The sequence below is a fragment of the Medicago sativa genome, chromosome 4 (assembly GCF_051527215.1).
Source record: "Medicago sativa cultivar Bolivia chromosome 4, Bolivia_mono, whole genome shotgun sequence".
In the NCBI taxonomy this organism is placed as follows: domain Eukaryota; kingdom Viridiplantae; phylum Streptophyta; class Magnoliopsida; order Fabales; family Fabaceae; genus Medicago; species Medicago sativa.
In genome coordinates, this window is record NC_140752.1 from 81,947,409 (window position 1) to 81,965,836 (window position 18,428).

The 18,428-nt window shown below is 33.5% G+C and overlaps 3 protein-coding genes across 3 annotated transcripts; all 3 read right to left on the reverse strand.

Annotated features, from left to right (window-relative positions):
* Window positions 1-574: 574 nt before the first annotated feature.
* On the reverse strand, window positions 575-1,208 carry LOC146932654 (uncharacterized). Its single transcript, XM_085704374.1, has one exon. It carries the CDS (start codon window positions 1,088-1,090, stop codon window positions 716-718), a length of 375 nt encoding a protein of 124 aa, XP_085560500.1. The 5' UTR covers window positions 1,091-1,208; the 3' UTR covers window positions 575-715.
* Window positions 1,209-4,653: 3,445 nt separating this feature from the next.
* Window positions 4,654-5,376, reverse strand: LOC146932655 (uncharacterized). The gene has a single exon (XM_085704373.1). The coding sequence runs from the start codon at window positions 5,243-5,245 to the stop codon at window positions 4,847-4,849; it is 399 nt and encodes a 132-aa protein (XP_085560499.1). The 5' UTR covers window positions 5,246-5,376; the 3' UTR covers window positions 4,654-4,846.
* Window positions 5,377-11,539: 6,163 nt separating this feature from the next.
* Window positions 11,540-17,203, reverse strand: LOC146932656 (bifunctional riboflavin biosynthesis protein RIBA 1, chloroplastic-like). The gene is made up of 7 exons (XM_085704375.1): window positions 17,054-17,203; window positions 15,991-16,345; window positions 15,673-15,894; window positions 14,950-15,272; window positions 13,901-14,030; window positions 12,416-12,712; window positions 11,540-12,222 (listed from the first exon to the last, which is right to left on the reverse strand). The coding sequence occupies exons 1-7, from the start codon at window positions 17,098-17,100 to the stop codon at window positions 11,971-11,973; spliced, it is 1,626 nt and encodes a 541-aa protein (XP_085560501.1). The 5' UTR covers window positions 17,101-17,203; the 3' UTR covers window positions 11,540-11,970.
* Between the last annotated feature and the right edge of the window lie 1,225 nt (window positions 17,204-18,428).

Sequence of the window (18,428 nt, forward strand, 5' to 3'; positions counted from 1 at the left end):
ACACCATATTTGAGTGGTCTCAACACCATAATAGAGTGGTAACAGTACCATATTAAAGTGGTTTCAGTATTAAAAGAGTGGTCTTTGTACCATATTGAAGGTGTAATTCTCGAACGGTTTTCTACAGTGCAGTAGTTAACCGCACGGTTGTAGCTGGGCTTGTTTTATCCTAGAGGCGGCGTGGTTGATAGTCTGTCTTGCACAATTTTGGGCAGTGCCACGAAACATCTTAAAGAGAGCGACCTGGTCGTGACTCAACCTAATAACAACTTCGGTAGATAATAGAATTTGAAAATCCAAGTACAACAGTTTAGAAATCCAAAAACAAAAGTATTGTTCTGTTTCTGTATGAAAGAAATTACCAAACAAAACTAAAAATTTCTCCTTGTTCGGTTTTCAATTTCTGATTCCCATTAAATACATAATTTGTCCATAAATATCCTGAAGAAAGAATTTATGTTTTTTTCCTTTCCTACTACTAATTTTTTGTTGTTGTTGTTGTTGTGTATAGATACACAATTCAAATGAAAACTATGATCGACAATAAGATAAATAATAATTGCAAGGAAGTAAGTTGAGAAGAATAAAAATGTATCACTGATTAATTAAAGTAGTAAATAGATTACAGAAAATAATCGAATGAATAATAAATCGTCGTCGCACAGATCGAAACAGAGAAACAAAATAAATAAAAAAATAAACTCAGAGTAACTCTCTACAGCATCAAAGCGGCAGCAAAAACCACAACAGCAGCAGATCCGGCAAAGGTGAATCTGTTCAAAGCGGCGCCGTTTGCGGAAGGACCTTCAGAAGGAGGAGTGGAGATCGATGATGGAGTAACGGCAGGAGAGACAGCGGGAGAGTCGGAGGAAGCAGGAGAAGGAGATGGTGGAGAGTTGATGGCGGAAGGTGAAGGAGATGGAGCGCTCTTCACAGGTACGGGTGGAGATGCCACCGGTGCGTCAGCGGAGGGAGTGATCGCAGGTGTTGCAACAGGGGATATGGTAGGAGATGAAGATGGAGATTGAGCGAAGGTAGAACTAACCAATAGTGTAGCCACAAGCATCAACACAACTGTGTATGAAGCCATTGTAAAAATTTGATGAAGGAGAATGAAATTTTAGGGTTTATTTATAAGAAGTTTTGAAGCAGTGTGTAGAAGAATTGAGAGAGTAGGATTGTTTGAGATTGTTGTGGAAGAAGAGCACAGGATTGGAAGAGTATTTATAGAAGTGTAGACGCGTGTAGACGCGTTTCTAGGCTGAGTCCTTATGAGCCGTTGATCTTTTCCAATCATTGTTATCTTTTTATTTTAGATTAATATCAGGTGTATTTAGAAAAAGAATCATTCCTCTTTCTTTCAACAAAAAAAAAAAAAAATGAAAAAGAATCCTTGCTAATCCTTGTTGGTGCAGAAAAATATTCTGTCAATTAAAAGGAAAGTAAAATTGAACTTAAAAAGAAAAATAAAATATAGCTTTCATATCTACTTAATATTTTTACATAAACTCGGACTAGCTAATTTTGTCAAAAAAGGAGAGTAATATTTTTGTTTTTGAGGTATAATATACATTTTTTAACATGTTTAAATAAATATTGTATTTCTTTTAACAAAATTTAAGGTGAGTTATGTTTGGAGATACATTGAAATATGATTTTCAAGGTTAAAAAATGTTGATAGATATACTTATAGATTGTTTATTTTTGAAGAAGTTAAATTAGTCCAGCCAAATTGACATCAGTGAGAATCGAATTAAGACCTCGAGAAGGAGCACAGATCCCAAACCAATACCACTGGACCAACCCAAGTGGGTTTTATAAATTGTTTATTAATTACATATTTATATGAATTAGTCCATCAAAATTGTCATCACAAAAAATTAAATGTTAGACATTGAGATGGGCACAATTTAATATCTCAAGCCAACATCACCAAATCAACACCAACAAGCTAGAAAAAAAAATTATATTATTTTTATTCTTTCTAATTTTAAGTTTTAATCAACTCAAATTTAATCTTAAAAAGTTTAACAAATAAAATGTAAACTCTAAAAAATCAATTGAAAAAAAATAGGAAAATCAAATGAAATAAAAAAATAGGAAAATTTTCTCAAAAAAAGAAAGAAAATAAAATGTGAGAATAAAAGGAAACTAAAACTCAAACTTAAAAGGAAAAATAGAATACCGTTGAGTTGGCGTGAAGAGGCAACAAGCTGGTAGGGAATGAATGAGCAAGTCCAAGCTGGTAAGTTTCTTAGAATAATAAGAACCGTTGGACAGATGGTTGCTATTGTTTATTTGAAGAGAAGTCCCAAGAGACCTAGCAAATGCTGATTTACAAAGTCTGATGTCGTAACCTGGATTCGAACCCGGGACCTTACAGTTGTGTGTGAATTTAATTCTAATGGTTTATCAATTCATCTAAGAGGAAAAAAAAGTCCTAACAGACTTTTTTTTTTTCAAAAAAAGTCCTAACAGACTAAAAATCTAGGATTAAATGTCTTTATTTTCTATAAATATATTACCGTTTTATTTTAGTTATTTTAAAATTTTCTTTCGACTTTTAGTTCAATAAATTTTTCAATCAACATTTTTTGTCATTATTTTTAAGTCAATTTATGTGTAGCATTTGTATTTTTTTAACGAAATTGTGCAGAATATTGTAAAACTCTCAAAAAAAAAATTTTAAGATTAAATATGAATTTTTAACCGCGGAAAATATAAAATTCATATTTGATTCATGTTTTGTTAAAATATTCTAATTATTTTTAGGCTCGATTCTTACCATAATAAATTTTTATCTGTAGATTTTTTTAAAAAATATGAATTTTACATAGGGGTGGGCAAAAAACCGAACCGAACTGTTGAACTGAACCGAACAAAACAAAAAAAACTGAACCATTACTGACAATTCTGAAACTGAACTGAAACAATTCGGTTCGGTTCAAAACAGTTCAGTTCGATTTGAAACAGTTCGGTTTAGTTCGATAACAATTTAATCACTAAAATTCGATTTCGTTTGATTTTTTATAATTTTTTAAAGGTACCAAAAATAATTGTTCAGTTCAGTTCAAAACAGGGACAATGCATAATATATGTAAGGTTCGAGGTTTGAACCCTGACCTCCACCAAAAAAGTTCAGTTCGAAACAGTTCGGTTCAGTTCAGTTATTTTAAATTTAGCAAACAAATCAGTTCGGTTCGGTTTTCATCCCGAGCCAAACCACGCCCTCCCCTAATTTTACATACGAGCTTAGTTAAAAATAGGAAGGAAAAGTGAAGATGGAAAACTTTTGAGGACTAAAAATAGAAGAAAATTTTAGAGGAACTAAAATAAAATAAAAAATTGGTATATTTATAGAGAAAAAAAATACATATTTAACCATTAAACATAATATTATATATTTTTTAGATAAAAGAAAAACTATATAAAACAAAATAAAGAGATACAAGATCGGATGACATTAGACTTAACCTAGGTACAATTCAAACGGGAATACATCGTGATAAATCAAATCAACTTAACCTAGGTACAATTCAAACGGCGATACATTTCCTAATTGTTTCAGAGCAACGAGAAACATATCCTTTAACCCGAAATAATTCAGTTCGGATACCTATCCAGAAGTTTTTCCAACTCAATCATGTATGATGGAATCATGACTTCTTCGAACTCTGTCTGTAACTCATTAGAGAATCGAGAAACGAAAAGATGTGTCTGAACGAGATATCCGGTAACAAGAAGAAGGATAAGGATTAAAACGAAGAACTCCCTCAGATGTGTCAATATCAATGGTGACTCATTTTCCAAAATATCTTCGCACACGTGCACAAGAAATTTATGTAAACACTTACTCGAAATCTCACTTATAGGATTCCTTGGTGAAAGACACAATTTTTCCCGAAGAATTCGCTTGATAAATCAAATCAACCCTAAGAAACAGAGTTTGAACTAGGGAATGGATCAAGCGCCAACATAGAAACCAAATTCACGTATCACAAAACATAAAAGCTCTTTCGAAAAACGGTATCAGAGTGGAGGCAAATCTGACAACCTATTCCACATGAAATCAGACGTATGAACCCAGATCGCGGCCATTTGAAGTGATGAAAAGACATAAATGAGTCACATTGCTAGTTGCCACAAGAAAACATCTCACTCGAAGTTGGAGAAATGTTTGGGTTTCACAATTTGAAAACTGATTCAATTGATGAAAATCAATTATACCTGAAAAACATTTTCTAGCTTCTACAAGTGAAAAAAGCCAAGTTTGACAATCATTGAAAATTTGAAACAGTTCAGAAACGCTTCCCATGAGGTTTGATTAATTAACCAGAGCCCATCTTATTTAGTGAGGAAACGACAAAATTAAAATACCTAACCTGAAGGGGGCCAAGGAAAGAGACACTAAAACTAGGAATCAAAGAAGGACCCCATTAACTTATGAATCTCCCTTGACTTCACTTTACTTTACTCTAGGCTGGGGTCACGCGTGTGCTGTTTTGTATCAGTACCAAACAAAACCAAAATTCACTTGGTTCAGTTTTCAATTCTGATTCCCTTTAAATAGTACTAATTTTACTTTTGTGTTTGGCTGTTGAATTACAATTGAAAGCACTAATCGACTAATAAATTGCAAGGAAATAACAGAAATTGAAAAGAATAAAAAGTAGTGTATCACTCTCATTAAAATAATAATAATCAATAGATTACAGAAAAAAAAATAAAATGAATGAATCGTAGTCACACAGATCGAAACAGAGCAACAAAAGAGTTCACGATCCATGTAAATTCGTGATTAATAACAAAATAAATCAAAAAAAAAAAAAAAACTCAGATGATTTCTCTACATCATCAAAGCAGCAGCGAAAACCACAACGGCAGCAGATCCAGCAAAGGTGAATCTGTTCAAAGCGGCGGCGGAGTTATCAGAAGGTGAAGGTGCTTGAGAAGGAGTAGTAGAGATGGATGATGGAGTAACAGCAGGAGAGACAGCGGGAGAGTCGGATGAAGCAGGAGGAGGAGATGGTGGAGAGTTGATGGCAGATGGTGAAGGAGATGGAGCGTTCTTCACAGGTACTGGAGGAGATGCCACCGGTGAGACAGCGGAAGGAGATGGTGCCTGAGAGGACTTGGGTGGAGTGGCAACCGGTGATATGGTTGGAGATGATGAAGGAGATTGAGCAATGGTGGAACTAACCAATAGTGTAGCCACAAACATCAACACAACTGTGTATGAAGCCATTATAGAAGAAATTTGAAGAAGGAGAATGAAATTTTAGGGTTTATTTATAAGAAGTTTTGAAGTAGTTGTTTGTTTGTGATTTGATGTGAAGAGATTAGTGTTGGAAGGGTATTTATAGAAGCATAACCGTGTGAACTGTGAAGACGCGTTCCTAGGATTAGTCGTTAATCAACCCGTTGTTGATCTTTTTCACTTTTTTATTTATTGTTTGACAATATCTTTTTCATTTTAGATTAATTAATATCAGGTGTATTTAGAAAAACAATAATTCCTCACAGCAAAAAAAGAAAAACAACAATTCTTCCTAATCCTTGTCTTTGGAGTTTACCCTATTTTAGACTATGACACCACCTCCCATGAATTTTTTTTATTAGCAAATAAAAAATAAAAATAAATAAAATAAAAGGAAATGAAAACTTAAAAGGGAAAAAAAGAAAGAATACGGTTGAGTTGGCGTGAAGAGATTTACTTTACAGCACGCGGGGAGAAGGAATGAGTAAGTCCAACTAGGACAGCTGTTTTGAATAATAAGAGCCGTTGGATAGATGGTTGTTATCGTTTATTTTAGGAAAAGTCGTAACGGTCGGAAATAAATACCCATCTACTTAAGACTATGTGCAATGGGGGAGTTGAATCTGACATTCAACAAGCAAAATCAGGCCAATGGTGTGTTGAAGGTGTGTTGAAGGATGTGCTGGACGAGAGAGAGGATGAATGCATTCAACACAATTGAATCTGCACCGGATGCCACGCGGCGCTGCTTCATTGGCTAAAACATGGCGCGTGTAGCACACGCGCCGACAAGGAGCGTGAGTGTGCAGAGGACGGAGAGAGAAGAAAGAAATATGGAATAAGGGGACGCGTGTTGGTTTTGTATTGGCTGGTATGTTTTTAATTTTTTTTAATAATTCTACATCAATTATTTTGTTGAAAAAAAATTTAAAAAAAAAAAATATATATCAAAATTCAAGATTTTTTTTTCTCTATAAATAGAGACTTGGTTCATTTCATTTGGACACAGAAAAAAATACCAAGTTTTTCACTATCTTCTTCTTATTATATCTTTCTATTAGCAAACTAAGTGAAGTTTTAATCTTCTTTTTAGTGAAATGGATCCCAAAAATAAAAATAAATTATTTAAATAAATTTTTTTCAATTTTTTTTCGGTTTTTCTTTATTTTAATTTAATTATAATCGATAATTGTAATTTTATGTAATTATAAAAACAAAAATATAAAATTAAATAAGAATAAGAAATAAAAGGTGGTGGGGTAGAGTGTTGAATGAAAAAAACCATTGGAGAGGTTAAAGTTGAATGAGTGTTGAATTAAGAGAGAGAAGATGATGTGGAGTGTTGGGAATTGAAAAAGTGGGTGTTGAAGGGTGTTTAATGTTGATGACCATTGTAAATGGTCTAAGAATACTTTCGTAACGGAGACAGACTCGGAGTCGGTAGGTACCAGCTCGCACGACATGGGGAGGCTGGGACCACCTTTTTTAAAAGCAAAAATCATACTGTATTAGAAAAATAAAATTTAGGAAGAAGAATACATCCAATTCCAGATGATATACTTTTGGGCTTTGGAATCACTTTACTAACTTTTTTTATTTTTCTGAACGTTACTGAATGATTAAACGTTTGACTTTAAAATCTCTGTCGATACAATATTTAATTATTTATTCATAGCTTTATATTTATTAGAAATGGTTAAGTTTACTTGAAAAAAAAAAGGTTAAGTTTGACGTTGTGATCGACGTTCAAATTTCGACTTCTTTATGTGCTTGAGTGAATTTGTCAATTTTTATAGAAGCAAGTTTAATGCATTTTAAATAATACTAGTTTGGATACTCGTTTGAATGATAATAAAAAAATAATATATTTCCTCAAAAAAAAAATAAAAAAAATATAGAAACTAGTTAAAGATGTAATCATTCCAACAACACTATGGTGAACTTCATTGACTTGTTTCTTAATGAATCCAACATCAGAGTTCAAATGATCAATAGCTAAGATGTGTCTCAAATCATCAATAGTAACTCCAAAATCTGAGATGTTATTCCTTTTTTCGTAGATACCATCCACTCCTGTTTTTGAATCCACTTCAAATTCATAGCAACCCGTCATATCTCCCTAACCCAGTTCAGTGCAAATAATATTTCAACTGCTTTACATGTATCAACTTCGAGTATAGGAGATACCCACTCAATTTTTGCTAGTACAAACTACCCCTGGTCATCTCTAATGCATACAACGATGCCTACTTCTTAAGGCATTGTTAAAGGATGCATCATCAACAACATTACTAGTATACCACCTCATCGTCAATTTACTCCATTGTGTGGTATCTTCGATACCTTGATTTTGGCAGACTCTATCCTTGGCTTCCTGATCACTCTGCCAACTTGGCAGAAGTGTGGAGTCTCGCTCGTAAATGGGTTGGCAACAATCATTAATATCATTTCAAACCTTATTATTTTCACTCTTTCAAATGCTCCAAAGCATGGTGCTAACCAAAGAATGTTGATTCTTTTCTATAACTTGTAGAACAGTGAGTTGTGTGATGTTGTTCGCTTGAGAGTTCCAAAAATAACATTCTTCAATCCAAGTTGTTTCCAACACTACATATTTTTACTGCACAAAAACATGATATGTATGATGACTTCCTCTTCATCGCAAAAGACACAATGAGATGAACAATGAACTCCACGTGTTTGTAATCACAACATGGTATGAAGGCAATTTCGGGTTACTCTGTAGATTTTTTAAATTTTTGGTAGCATTTTGGATCTTCAAACGGCCTTCCAATTACTGTATATCCACAAAGAATGTAAAATCTCCACTAACTACTATGATAATGACAAGGATACACATTGGTTGGGGATTGTACTTGGCAATGGGTTGATTATCTGAAACTTAAGAAAACGAATAAAAGGGGACTAGGTCATGTCGGATTTCCTTCTCTATTGCTTGGTAACTAAATACGATGAATACAATTTTTCAAATAGCTTGGTCAATGTCTTGATCACTAACATTCTATGTTAGTTACAACACCCTAAAGCCTTAGGTGAGTTCATAACTATTGGAGGTTAGAATGAACGCCAAATTATTATCACAAAGCATTGATATAATATTTCTAAAGTTATTAAAGATAGAACAGTTAAATTAGGTCAAGCCCCAAAGCTAGGGTTAGTAGTCATCGAGATATATATTAGTTTATGGATAATCGTAAACACATAAAAAACATTAAGAATATCAAAAGATCCTTAAAGTGTTTCAGAGACACTCGTTAACATTTTCCAATAATATTAATATGGATCCCTTGTTAACCCATTTGGGTTAGCCTGGTGGTATTGACTTGAGATCTTGGAGGATGCTCCTCTCAAGGTTTCATGTTCGATTTTTCTTGGTGTCAATTTTATTTTGTTTTTTAAAAAAAAAAAAACATGGACCCTTAGTTAGATGGTCCATATGGTATATTATGATTTTGGTTAAGATTTTGTTTTAATTAAATAGTTTAGGGACTAAATGTAGATAAATGAGGATTAAATAATTTAGTGATTAGACTCACACATAAGTGTAAAGAAATAAAAAATCATGGGTTGAATCTAAACCCCCTGTATATCAATGTCTTTACGACTACCAAACTAGATGTAAGACATATTTTGGATGAGATTTTATTTTTGGATGAGATTTTATTTTATTTATTAAAATAATGACATTCTTTCTTTCAAAATAATTCAATAGATCGTTCAAGAACAAATTTAAAATTGTTAAAACCAAAATACGAAACTGCAAATGAATCTGCAACATCCATATTAATAACATGCAATAACAAAATACATACAAAAGTTAAAAAAAAAAAAAAAAAGCTTACACATATGATGGAATTTATTTGTTGAGAATACAAGTACAACATATTGAAAAAAGCCTACACATATGATGAAATTTAATTGTTGAAAAAAGACTCTAGATCTTTAACGTTAAAACGCCAAAATCATTGTTTCAATTTTCATGAAATTGAAGATAATATGTCAATTTAAAACATAACAAACATCACAAAATAACGTCGCACTAAGACGACGAACAGAACAAACGTCACACTAAGACGATGGAACCATGAAAGAAAAACCAAATACATATAAAAATAATTTATTTAAATAAAAAAGAGAAGAAAGCTATTAGTGTGGTGATTTAGGGCTAAAAAACTGGCCCTAAACTACCTCTTATCGATGGATAAAGAAGATCAAAGAGGAGAAGAGAAAAACAGACATGAGCGGCAGCTAGGTTTTGTACGAGATAAGGGGGTCATAGAAAAAGTGAGAAAGTGAAAAACATTGTATTTCTTTTGAAATTCACATTTGGTTATGGGCAAAACAAGTTTTTATGGAGCAATTCTTGCATGAACACAAAGATTTAGATACATTATTCAATCATACACTCATAAAGATGTACATCATACTCCCTCAATCCCAAATTATATGTCACGTTGGCAATTTCATAAAAATTAAAAAATGTAATTAATGGCGCATGAAGAAGAGAAAATATGAGTCACTTTACAAAAACATCATTCATTTATTGTATGAGAAATATAAATTAAAAGAATTAAAAAAAGATAGAGTAATAAATAGTAAATGCATAATAGAAAAAGAAGCACAATATTTCATCGATATTGTAAAAAGAAATATAATTTGAGACAAACATATTTTTTGGGTGGTGTCTGGGGTTCGAACCCCGACTTTGCATATATCATGTATTGTCCTTACCAACTGAGATAGGCTCACAAGGACGAGACAGACATATTTTGCTAAAATGACATAAAATTTTGGCAAAGGGAGAATAATTATTTAAATATTTTATTATTTTATTAGTATTTTTTCTTCAAGTAATGTTAAAAATATTATATGGAGAAGTGATAAAAAGTATCCCTAAAAAAGTGATAAAAAGTAATATATTTAACTTTCTTAACGGGTAGCTCATGACACTAGTTAGCAACTTTTTTTCAGTATGTTCAAAGCATGTTTATGCCCCAAGAGAATAATGTTTACTTATGATATTCATACGGATGCTACGGTGGGTATGATGATGTCAGGAAATCAAACATACAAATATTGAAAGTTGAAACATGCTGTCACAGATTGATGATGTCCAACAACCAGGTTCTAGTGAGCTGCCAAAAAGAATCATTAGTGACTAAAATATTTTGGTTTAAAAAATGTTTGTATGTTTTTTTAAGCTAAATGTAATCTTGAATTAATATTTTCCGATTATGATTGTGCATCACCAACTACAATACAACGAATAACCTCTCATCTAGCCAAAAAAACGAATAACCTTAAAAAAAACTACAATACAACAAATAAGAATCGTTTGCAATTTAAAAATAAATTAAAGTTACAGAAAATGACAACTCGTAAATTGATATTTTTTAAAATGCAACAAAACCTTTAAAGAATCTAATCCTTTAAAAAATGAATGGACACATTATAATTTGTCATAAGATTACATAGCACTAAGAAAATTTAGAGTCGATTAACAATATAATGTGGATTGATTCAAGGGACAAATGATTTGAGTAACATAAACAAGTGGTCATGGTTTTCATCTCCAACTCTTGCACACACACACAAAAAAATCAATTGAAAGAGGAGAACTCACCTTCCATGCTTAGCAATTCTTCTATGGAGATCATGATTTAATTACTCTTTTGGCCTGCGGTTTGAGTTATGTGCGACTTTGTTCTTCTATTATTTTTCTAGCGGTTTTAGTTTCTCTATTTTATAAATAAATGAAATATGGTTTCTATGATCAAATGTATTTCACATTAGTCCTCATTGGTGCACCACGAGAAAAACACCAATAGATTAAATAGTGGGTTCAAACTTATCCAAATTAAAAGGGAAAACATGTCCAATTACTTTTCACATTCAATATTATAATTGGTTGAATGAGTGTTGAAAAAAAAATTGTCTATCTATAATTGTTGTATTTTTAATACATCTAAGTTTTATAAAGCTCAATTTTCCTTCACAATACATAATTTTTTTTTGGTCTTGTAGACAAGATTGTAAATACCACATAAGACTCACACAAAGAGGAGGTTCTCGGTTCAAATCCAAGACATCACAAATATTCAGTCAAACAATTAGCTAGGACTTCTGGATCCTTCACAATCACAATACATCATAATTACCTTCATAATACCAAATATTCCCAATCATTATTGAACCCCGTTTAAAAAAGTAATATTAATAATTAGAGAAATAAATATAATAAAAAAATTACAATCCACGAGATACCTTTCAACAAAGAGCACCTTTATTGTCACAAAAATGCACCTTAATCACTTATACAAGGTACTTTCACAAAAATACCCACTCGTGTATAATGAAACTATACAAAAGCAGAACCTCTAGTTTTCTACAGAAGTCATCAAAGAAAGCGAGAAAAGTTAACGTCAAATCTGTCTAAGCATTAGACAATGCCCTCAGCCCCTCACCTATTCTATTATCTATTACACATTACATGGCACTATATAAAGTTTCAAATGACTTCTAGAGCCAGACAGAAGAAAAATCGTGCAAATGAATTGGTAAAAAAATAAATCACAAGTAGAATCAGGATTCTTTAATCTGCTTAGATCCATCTGAAGCAGTATAGAAATTTACACTTCCCTTCCTCTTCTGTTTTGTGACATAATTTGTGTATCTTACAGGAAAAAACAGGTTTATGTGCCAGGAGCAGTACTGGAATCATCAATATTACTGGCATTACCATTCAATTTGCTGTTAAATTCCAAGCCATACATGTGACCCATTTTCACACGTTTGGTTTCCAAGTATCTCCTGTTTTCATTTGTGATAAGTGATAACAATGGGATCCTACCTGAAATGGACAAACCATAACCTTTGAGCCCAACATATTTTGCCGGATTGTTTGTCATTAGCTTCATAGAACGAACACCCAAGTCCCTCAATATCTGCAATTACAATTTCAAATTCTAACCATTATGAGTGAATCCAACTGCCTAAAACATCTAGTTCTATGTTGTATGGACAATAGCATGCCAGTGAACTTAATAATCATGTAAATCACCATGAATTGAATACAGTAAAATAATTGAGTATAAGATGTTCAATATTCAAGCGACTAATTATTTTTATTATAATTACCTGTGCACCAATTCCATACTCCCTTGAGTCAACAGGCAATCCCAACTCCTCATTGGCTTCTACAGTATCCCTTCCCTCATCCTGTAGGTTATAAGCACGAAGCTTGTGGCCCAATCCAATACCCCTTCCTTCATGTCCTCGAAGATATACCAACACACCTCTGCCAGCAGCCTCAATCTGTTGCATTGCAAGAGCCAATTGATTTCCGCAGTCACACCTGGCAGATCCAAATATGTCTCCTGTGAGACACTCTGAGTGTACCCTCACAAGAACATCACATCCATCCCCAATGTCACCCTGTTAAATAAGAAATGTCCAACCATAACAAAGGCTAAGTGTCGAGTATTGAATCAAGCAATATAAAATTTAAAATTGAAAGGTTCAAGATAATTGGAAGAGTTTGCCGATTTTCAAATCCTGCAGGCTTATAGAAAATGCCTTGAATGCAAAAATGTTGAAAAAAGGGGTGTACATCAATTTATCACCTAAAGAAAATAAAAAAAAAAACTGATCTTGTCAGTTAAAGGATAACAAGTAGACTGACATCCCAATTTCAGTCAATGAGAATTCCATTCCTGGGCTACACATCCAAATAGAAAGATGACTAGATCCCTGGGACTGGCCAAGACTTCACTCAATCTTGTGGGCATTAGAGTGGCCTAAACACACAAAGTTTACCTCTTAGTGGATCCTATTTGTGGACCCTGGATCAAGGTTCTTTTTACCTTTTTCTTCTCTATTCATTTTGAAAAAATTCAGGGACATTCATCTGCCTGCTCAGGCATTCTATATCATTTATTTTGTTGAAGCCAAAGTATTTGTGGATCAGAACTCTGCAAAGCCATCAGGACAATGCTGCAGAATTTCAAGTTAACTCACGGGAAAAAGACGAAGGCCCCTATCTGAGATTTTTTGGGACTTCTAGCCTTGGCAGCTGGCAGACAATTTGTAAGTAGTTCGATATTTTAAGGTGCCAATCCTAGGGAAGTATGTCATTTTCCTTTATGCCAATAGCTTAGCTTCTATTCCAAATGTAGGGACTTCATCAAACAAGTTATGTATTGGAATGTTGTGAGTTGAAACTCTCTCTGGACTTCAAGAATTGGGCTTCTTAGTATCATACTATTATTATTACACCCTCAGCAGGCAGGATATAAAAAAAAACTAAAGAAAGTATGGAAAACAGCAGCCTCGATGTGACTCAATTTTTATTTATTTATTTATTTTTGACAGCCACGGCAATGTAACAACAGGTTATTATCAATATATGATTAAAAAAAAAGGTTTGACTGAAGAATAGAAAATAATGCAGTGTTGTATGCTTAACATAGAAGTGCTAATTAGCTAAATCATATTGCTCTACCATATTGGTATCTCTCTTATGCTTTCTCATCCATTTAGTTAAAATCAAAGTTAAACTATCAAAAATATTCATGCATATTACTATCCATATATATAGTTCAATATAGACACGCGATTTCTCACCTTTACCATCGCAATATGCTCCATCCCATCTAAAAGTGACCTATAACAGTTAGCTGTGAATGGCCCCCACATTGTTGGTATTAGTGCAGCACCAGCACGTTCCACTAGTTTATCTCTCTTCCTTCTATACCTGCCAGACCAATAGGTGTTAATCTCCTTGATAGGTAACCAGAAAAGAAACAAAAAGAATCCAGGAAGAAAAATTAGCTAAAGATGAATCAGGTAAGGAACAAAAAATAGAGGCATATAAAGACAAAATAACCACGGAAAAATTTAACTGCGCTTAAAGGAGATTTTTTGTTTAATAACTGCAGTGCAAGGTATTTAATGGAAGATAAACAAGATAGGATTTCAATTTTTGTAATGGTATAGAAAAGATATATTCAGTGAAATGCACAAAGTAGAAAAAAGAACTTAACACATAAGCAATCATGAAAATTGACTGATAGCAACCTCTAAAATTAGGAGCAAGCACCACAAAAAAACCAAATTGATTGAATTTCTAGTTATGTAGTTCGAATTTTTGAAAGACAAATCACGGTAGCAGACAACATGAGGGATTTAAATTATGCTAGCTGTAACTGAAAGCAAAATATGAACGTGACCGACAACAAAAATTGCATACAATGGTAGAACCCAATGGATCCTGCAATAAACCAACAGTAACACAGCACAAACAAGAAGAAATAGATGACAATTAAGGAAAATAGGGTGCTTTATTGATAGTAATGACAATAGTAGTAGAGGGTTTCTCTAACTACTACCAAAGTTAAGCTCCGACACAACTCACTGACTCAGAGGAATCCTACTCTGGTCCTAACAGAAACATATTCCGTCAAACCTACAACTCATAAGAATTTCCCTTTATATACAAATAAAGAGAACATTCTATTATTTAACCCTCATGAGCTTTTTATTATTTAACCCTAATGAGAAACTTGCTAATAATCTACTTAACCCTACTTAGCCACCTACTAATTACTTAAAAACCCTCTCATATTGGGTCCTAACATACAACGTATTTCGCAACATGCTACAACATTGAGTACCTTATTAAGTCAGCAATAGATATAATTTTCAAATTTTCACGCTCTGCAAACTGGCGAAGCTTAGGTAATCTAGCCATGGAACCATCATCATCTACAACCTCACACAGAACTGCCACAGGATCCAAACCAGCAAGTACTGCAAGATCAACTGAAGCTTCTGTATGTCCAGCTCTCTTCAAGATACCACCTTCCCTGTATTTTAGCGGGAAAATATGGCCTGGGCGGTTGAAATCACTTGGTTTTGAATCTTTGGATGCAAGGGCCAAAACTGTGGTTGCCCTATCCTGAGCCGACACACCTGTGGTGGTACCATATTTGGCATCCTACAAAATTGCATTGATAAGTTCCTGAGTTGCGTAGGAACAAAATTTCTACCACAAAGTTATATTTTATTAAATTTCAATAACTGTTTTTGACATGATGCTATTTTTTTTTTTTTTTAAAACATGACATGATGCTATTCTAGTATATAATAAGTAAATGTCTGTTACATACTGGGAGACAAAAGATATTAAATGCAACAAAGTGAAGTCACGCTGATTTTTTGTCGAACTTAATGCCTACACAAGTGCAGCTAGGGTGAGAGAAATTATTCCCTAAAGTTGACCATCACATGAAGGTGAGTAAATAGTGTTTTAGATGATGTAAGAATGGAAGAGTTTTGATCAGAAAGATACAGAACTAGCTCCAGATAAAAAAATGCACGCACCAAATTGTACATACCACTGTCACAGTGAATGCTGTACGGAGTTTCTCATCATTATCCCGACTGTTGACCATCAAAGGAAGCTCTAATCTCTCCAGGTCTTCCTCTTTCATGCTTATACAAACTATGCCAGTTCCGTGCTTCACAATAAAAGCCATAGCCTCAGGTGTTGCCAACTGTGCTGCCATTATTAGATCTCCTTCGTTTTCTCTGTCCTCGTCATCTACAACCACTACCATCTGAAGTACTAATGTCAGTTAATAACGGAAATCTAAGTGGAGGCAACAAAACCAAAACTTTTATATAGAATACCCACAGAGAGACAGAGTACCGACCTTTCCATTCCGAATGTCTTCAATAGCCTCAGGTATGGAAGCAAAACCTTTTGTTGGACTGTCTGAATCGAAGTCATCGTTATCATCAGAAAAGCCACTGCCTGTTAGAGCTGTATCTGCTCCCAGTGTTCCAAGCGCTACCGCATTAAGTTGTGCTGATTCAACGCCAACCAGATCTTCATTTTTTAGGTCTCCTCCTCCAGAGGTCAACGCAGCTTTAACTCTACATACCGCATTGCGACATGAAGGGAATTTTGAGCTCAGCCGAACAAATGCCAAATCTGAGCCACGCACATAAATCATAGACGGACTTAAACCGTTAAACCCATTGAGCAATTTGAAATTTTTGCATGCCCTATATTGAATAGAAAGAGACAAAAGCTACAGTTAATAACTGTGATTTCCAAACATAATTCCCACAAAAATAAGAAATTATTATGACAAAAAGACACAATGTGCATCTTTTTGCTCTGTAGTACCGACACTTCTGATCAAAGGCGTGTCCAACGTCCGACATGTGTCTGTGTTTGACACCAGCACATTACATTCAATTTTGTCATTTTTTAATTTACTACCGGTGTTGACGTGTTAGTGTAAATGTCGTGTTTTCGTGCACGTGTTTGTGTTAGTGCTGCAAAGTCTATTTGCATACAACCCATCTCCATAAAAGAAAATTGGGCTAAGGAAAGTTTAGGTAAAGCTTTGGCAAGACATGGAAGCTAAACATATTAACTATGTAACAACTAACAAAACAGATAAGATTAGAGGAACAAAGTTGTGGTATAGAAATTTTCTTTTGATTTAATTTAATAGTAAAATACAATTACGTGCTTAACTAACTATATTGATTTAAGAAATGTAGAGCTTTATTCATAATAAGCTAAGCTAGAAAATTAAGAACTATAATCCACCATAACTAAAAATTAAGATAATCTGGATTAGTTTTGAGTAACAATTAGCTTAAAAATTGAAGCAGTTAAAAAATTGGGATTGAAATAGAACCTAAGAAAGCGGTTTCAGAAGATAAATGGAAAAGAAGGAAGAAAGAGAAGGTAAAACTGACCGTGGACGCGAGAGAGAGGGTGTGGAGAGATAGAGAGAAGAAGCCATTTAGTTTGGGGAATAGGATTTAGGGTTTGAATGAAATGGATTTATTTATTTATTGAGAGTTTGGTTGGTGCTGCGTTCTGTGTTGTGTTGTGTTGGATTGGATGAGAAGAAGGTGGAATGCTCAAAGATGTTGGTGATACATACTTTCTTTACTGCTGTCATAATCCATAAATAAATAAATAATTACACCCAATTTGCAATTTTGTTTGTTAGAATGCAAATGCGAATGCAAATGCGAATGCAATGCGGTTTCGTTTACAAGTTCTTAGGACACTTTAAAGATAACAAATTTAGAAATTATCCATTCAAAAAGTTAGATATTATAAATTTCAATGCATTAAATATATTATTTTACAAAAATTAGAAATTAAAGGTCTTCAAAAAATGTTTTAGAGACACTTGTTGACATTTTCCAAATTAACACGTGTGGCATATATTATACAGAACAATACAAGACAGAACAACACAACATAAGACAGAACAACACATGATAAATTTTTATGGTATTGAATAATTTTTGGTCTTATATGATTTTTTGTGAACAAAATATTATTTTGGTATTTTAGACAACTTAAGGAGGAACTTCCAACTCGGCAATTCCCCGAGTCATTGGATGGAAAAGAATAGTTCCTCCTTTCTTTTCCTTTAAGCAACGACTAAGCCATTTAAAAGCCTTTATTAAGCATGCAGACTTCTTTCCTCACGAACCGACTTCCCGGAACGTCGAACTAATTCCAATCCTGTCCGCAAGGGTTGTCCAAGCAAGCAATTGGGTTTTCCCCCTTTCCTGCCTATCCCTTCCGCAAGAGAGGACTCGTTCTGGCTTTACTTTAAAGAGCCTCTTTTTTAGCAAGTTGTGCTCTGGTTTGGTGAAGGACAATAATTTTAGTTTTTGTCTTGTCACTTGCCTCTGATTTGTCCTGTCATGTTCTTCATTATTTAGCAAATCAAACGCACCTTAAGATCATAAGTCTTAGGTACACTCGATTATTTTTGACATATTTTTTTTTGTTTTTGAAGAAGTTAAATTAGTATATTCAAATTTACATCGGAGAATAATCAAACCTTAACGTTAGTATATTTAAAGTCGTAAACCAACACCATCAAACCTCTCATAAGTGAGTTTATTTTTTGACATACTTAAAAGGAAAAAGAAATAGAATCGATATTTTGTAAGTATGTCCTTTTGTGTTTGACTCATGTAAGTAAGCATGTTTAAGAAATTTATATTTGATCATGCTACCATGTATCAAACTTTTTGGCTACCACTCTCAATTTTTGTATGGAAAAATAGAAATCCAAAACTCACGACCTTCAGAATCTCATGT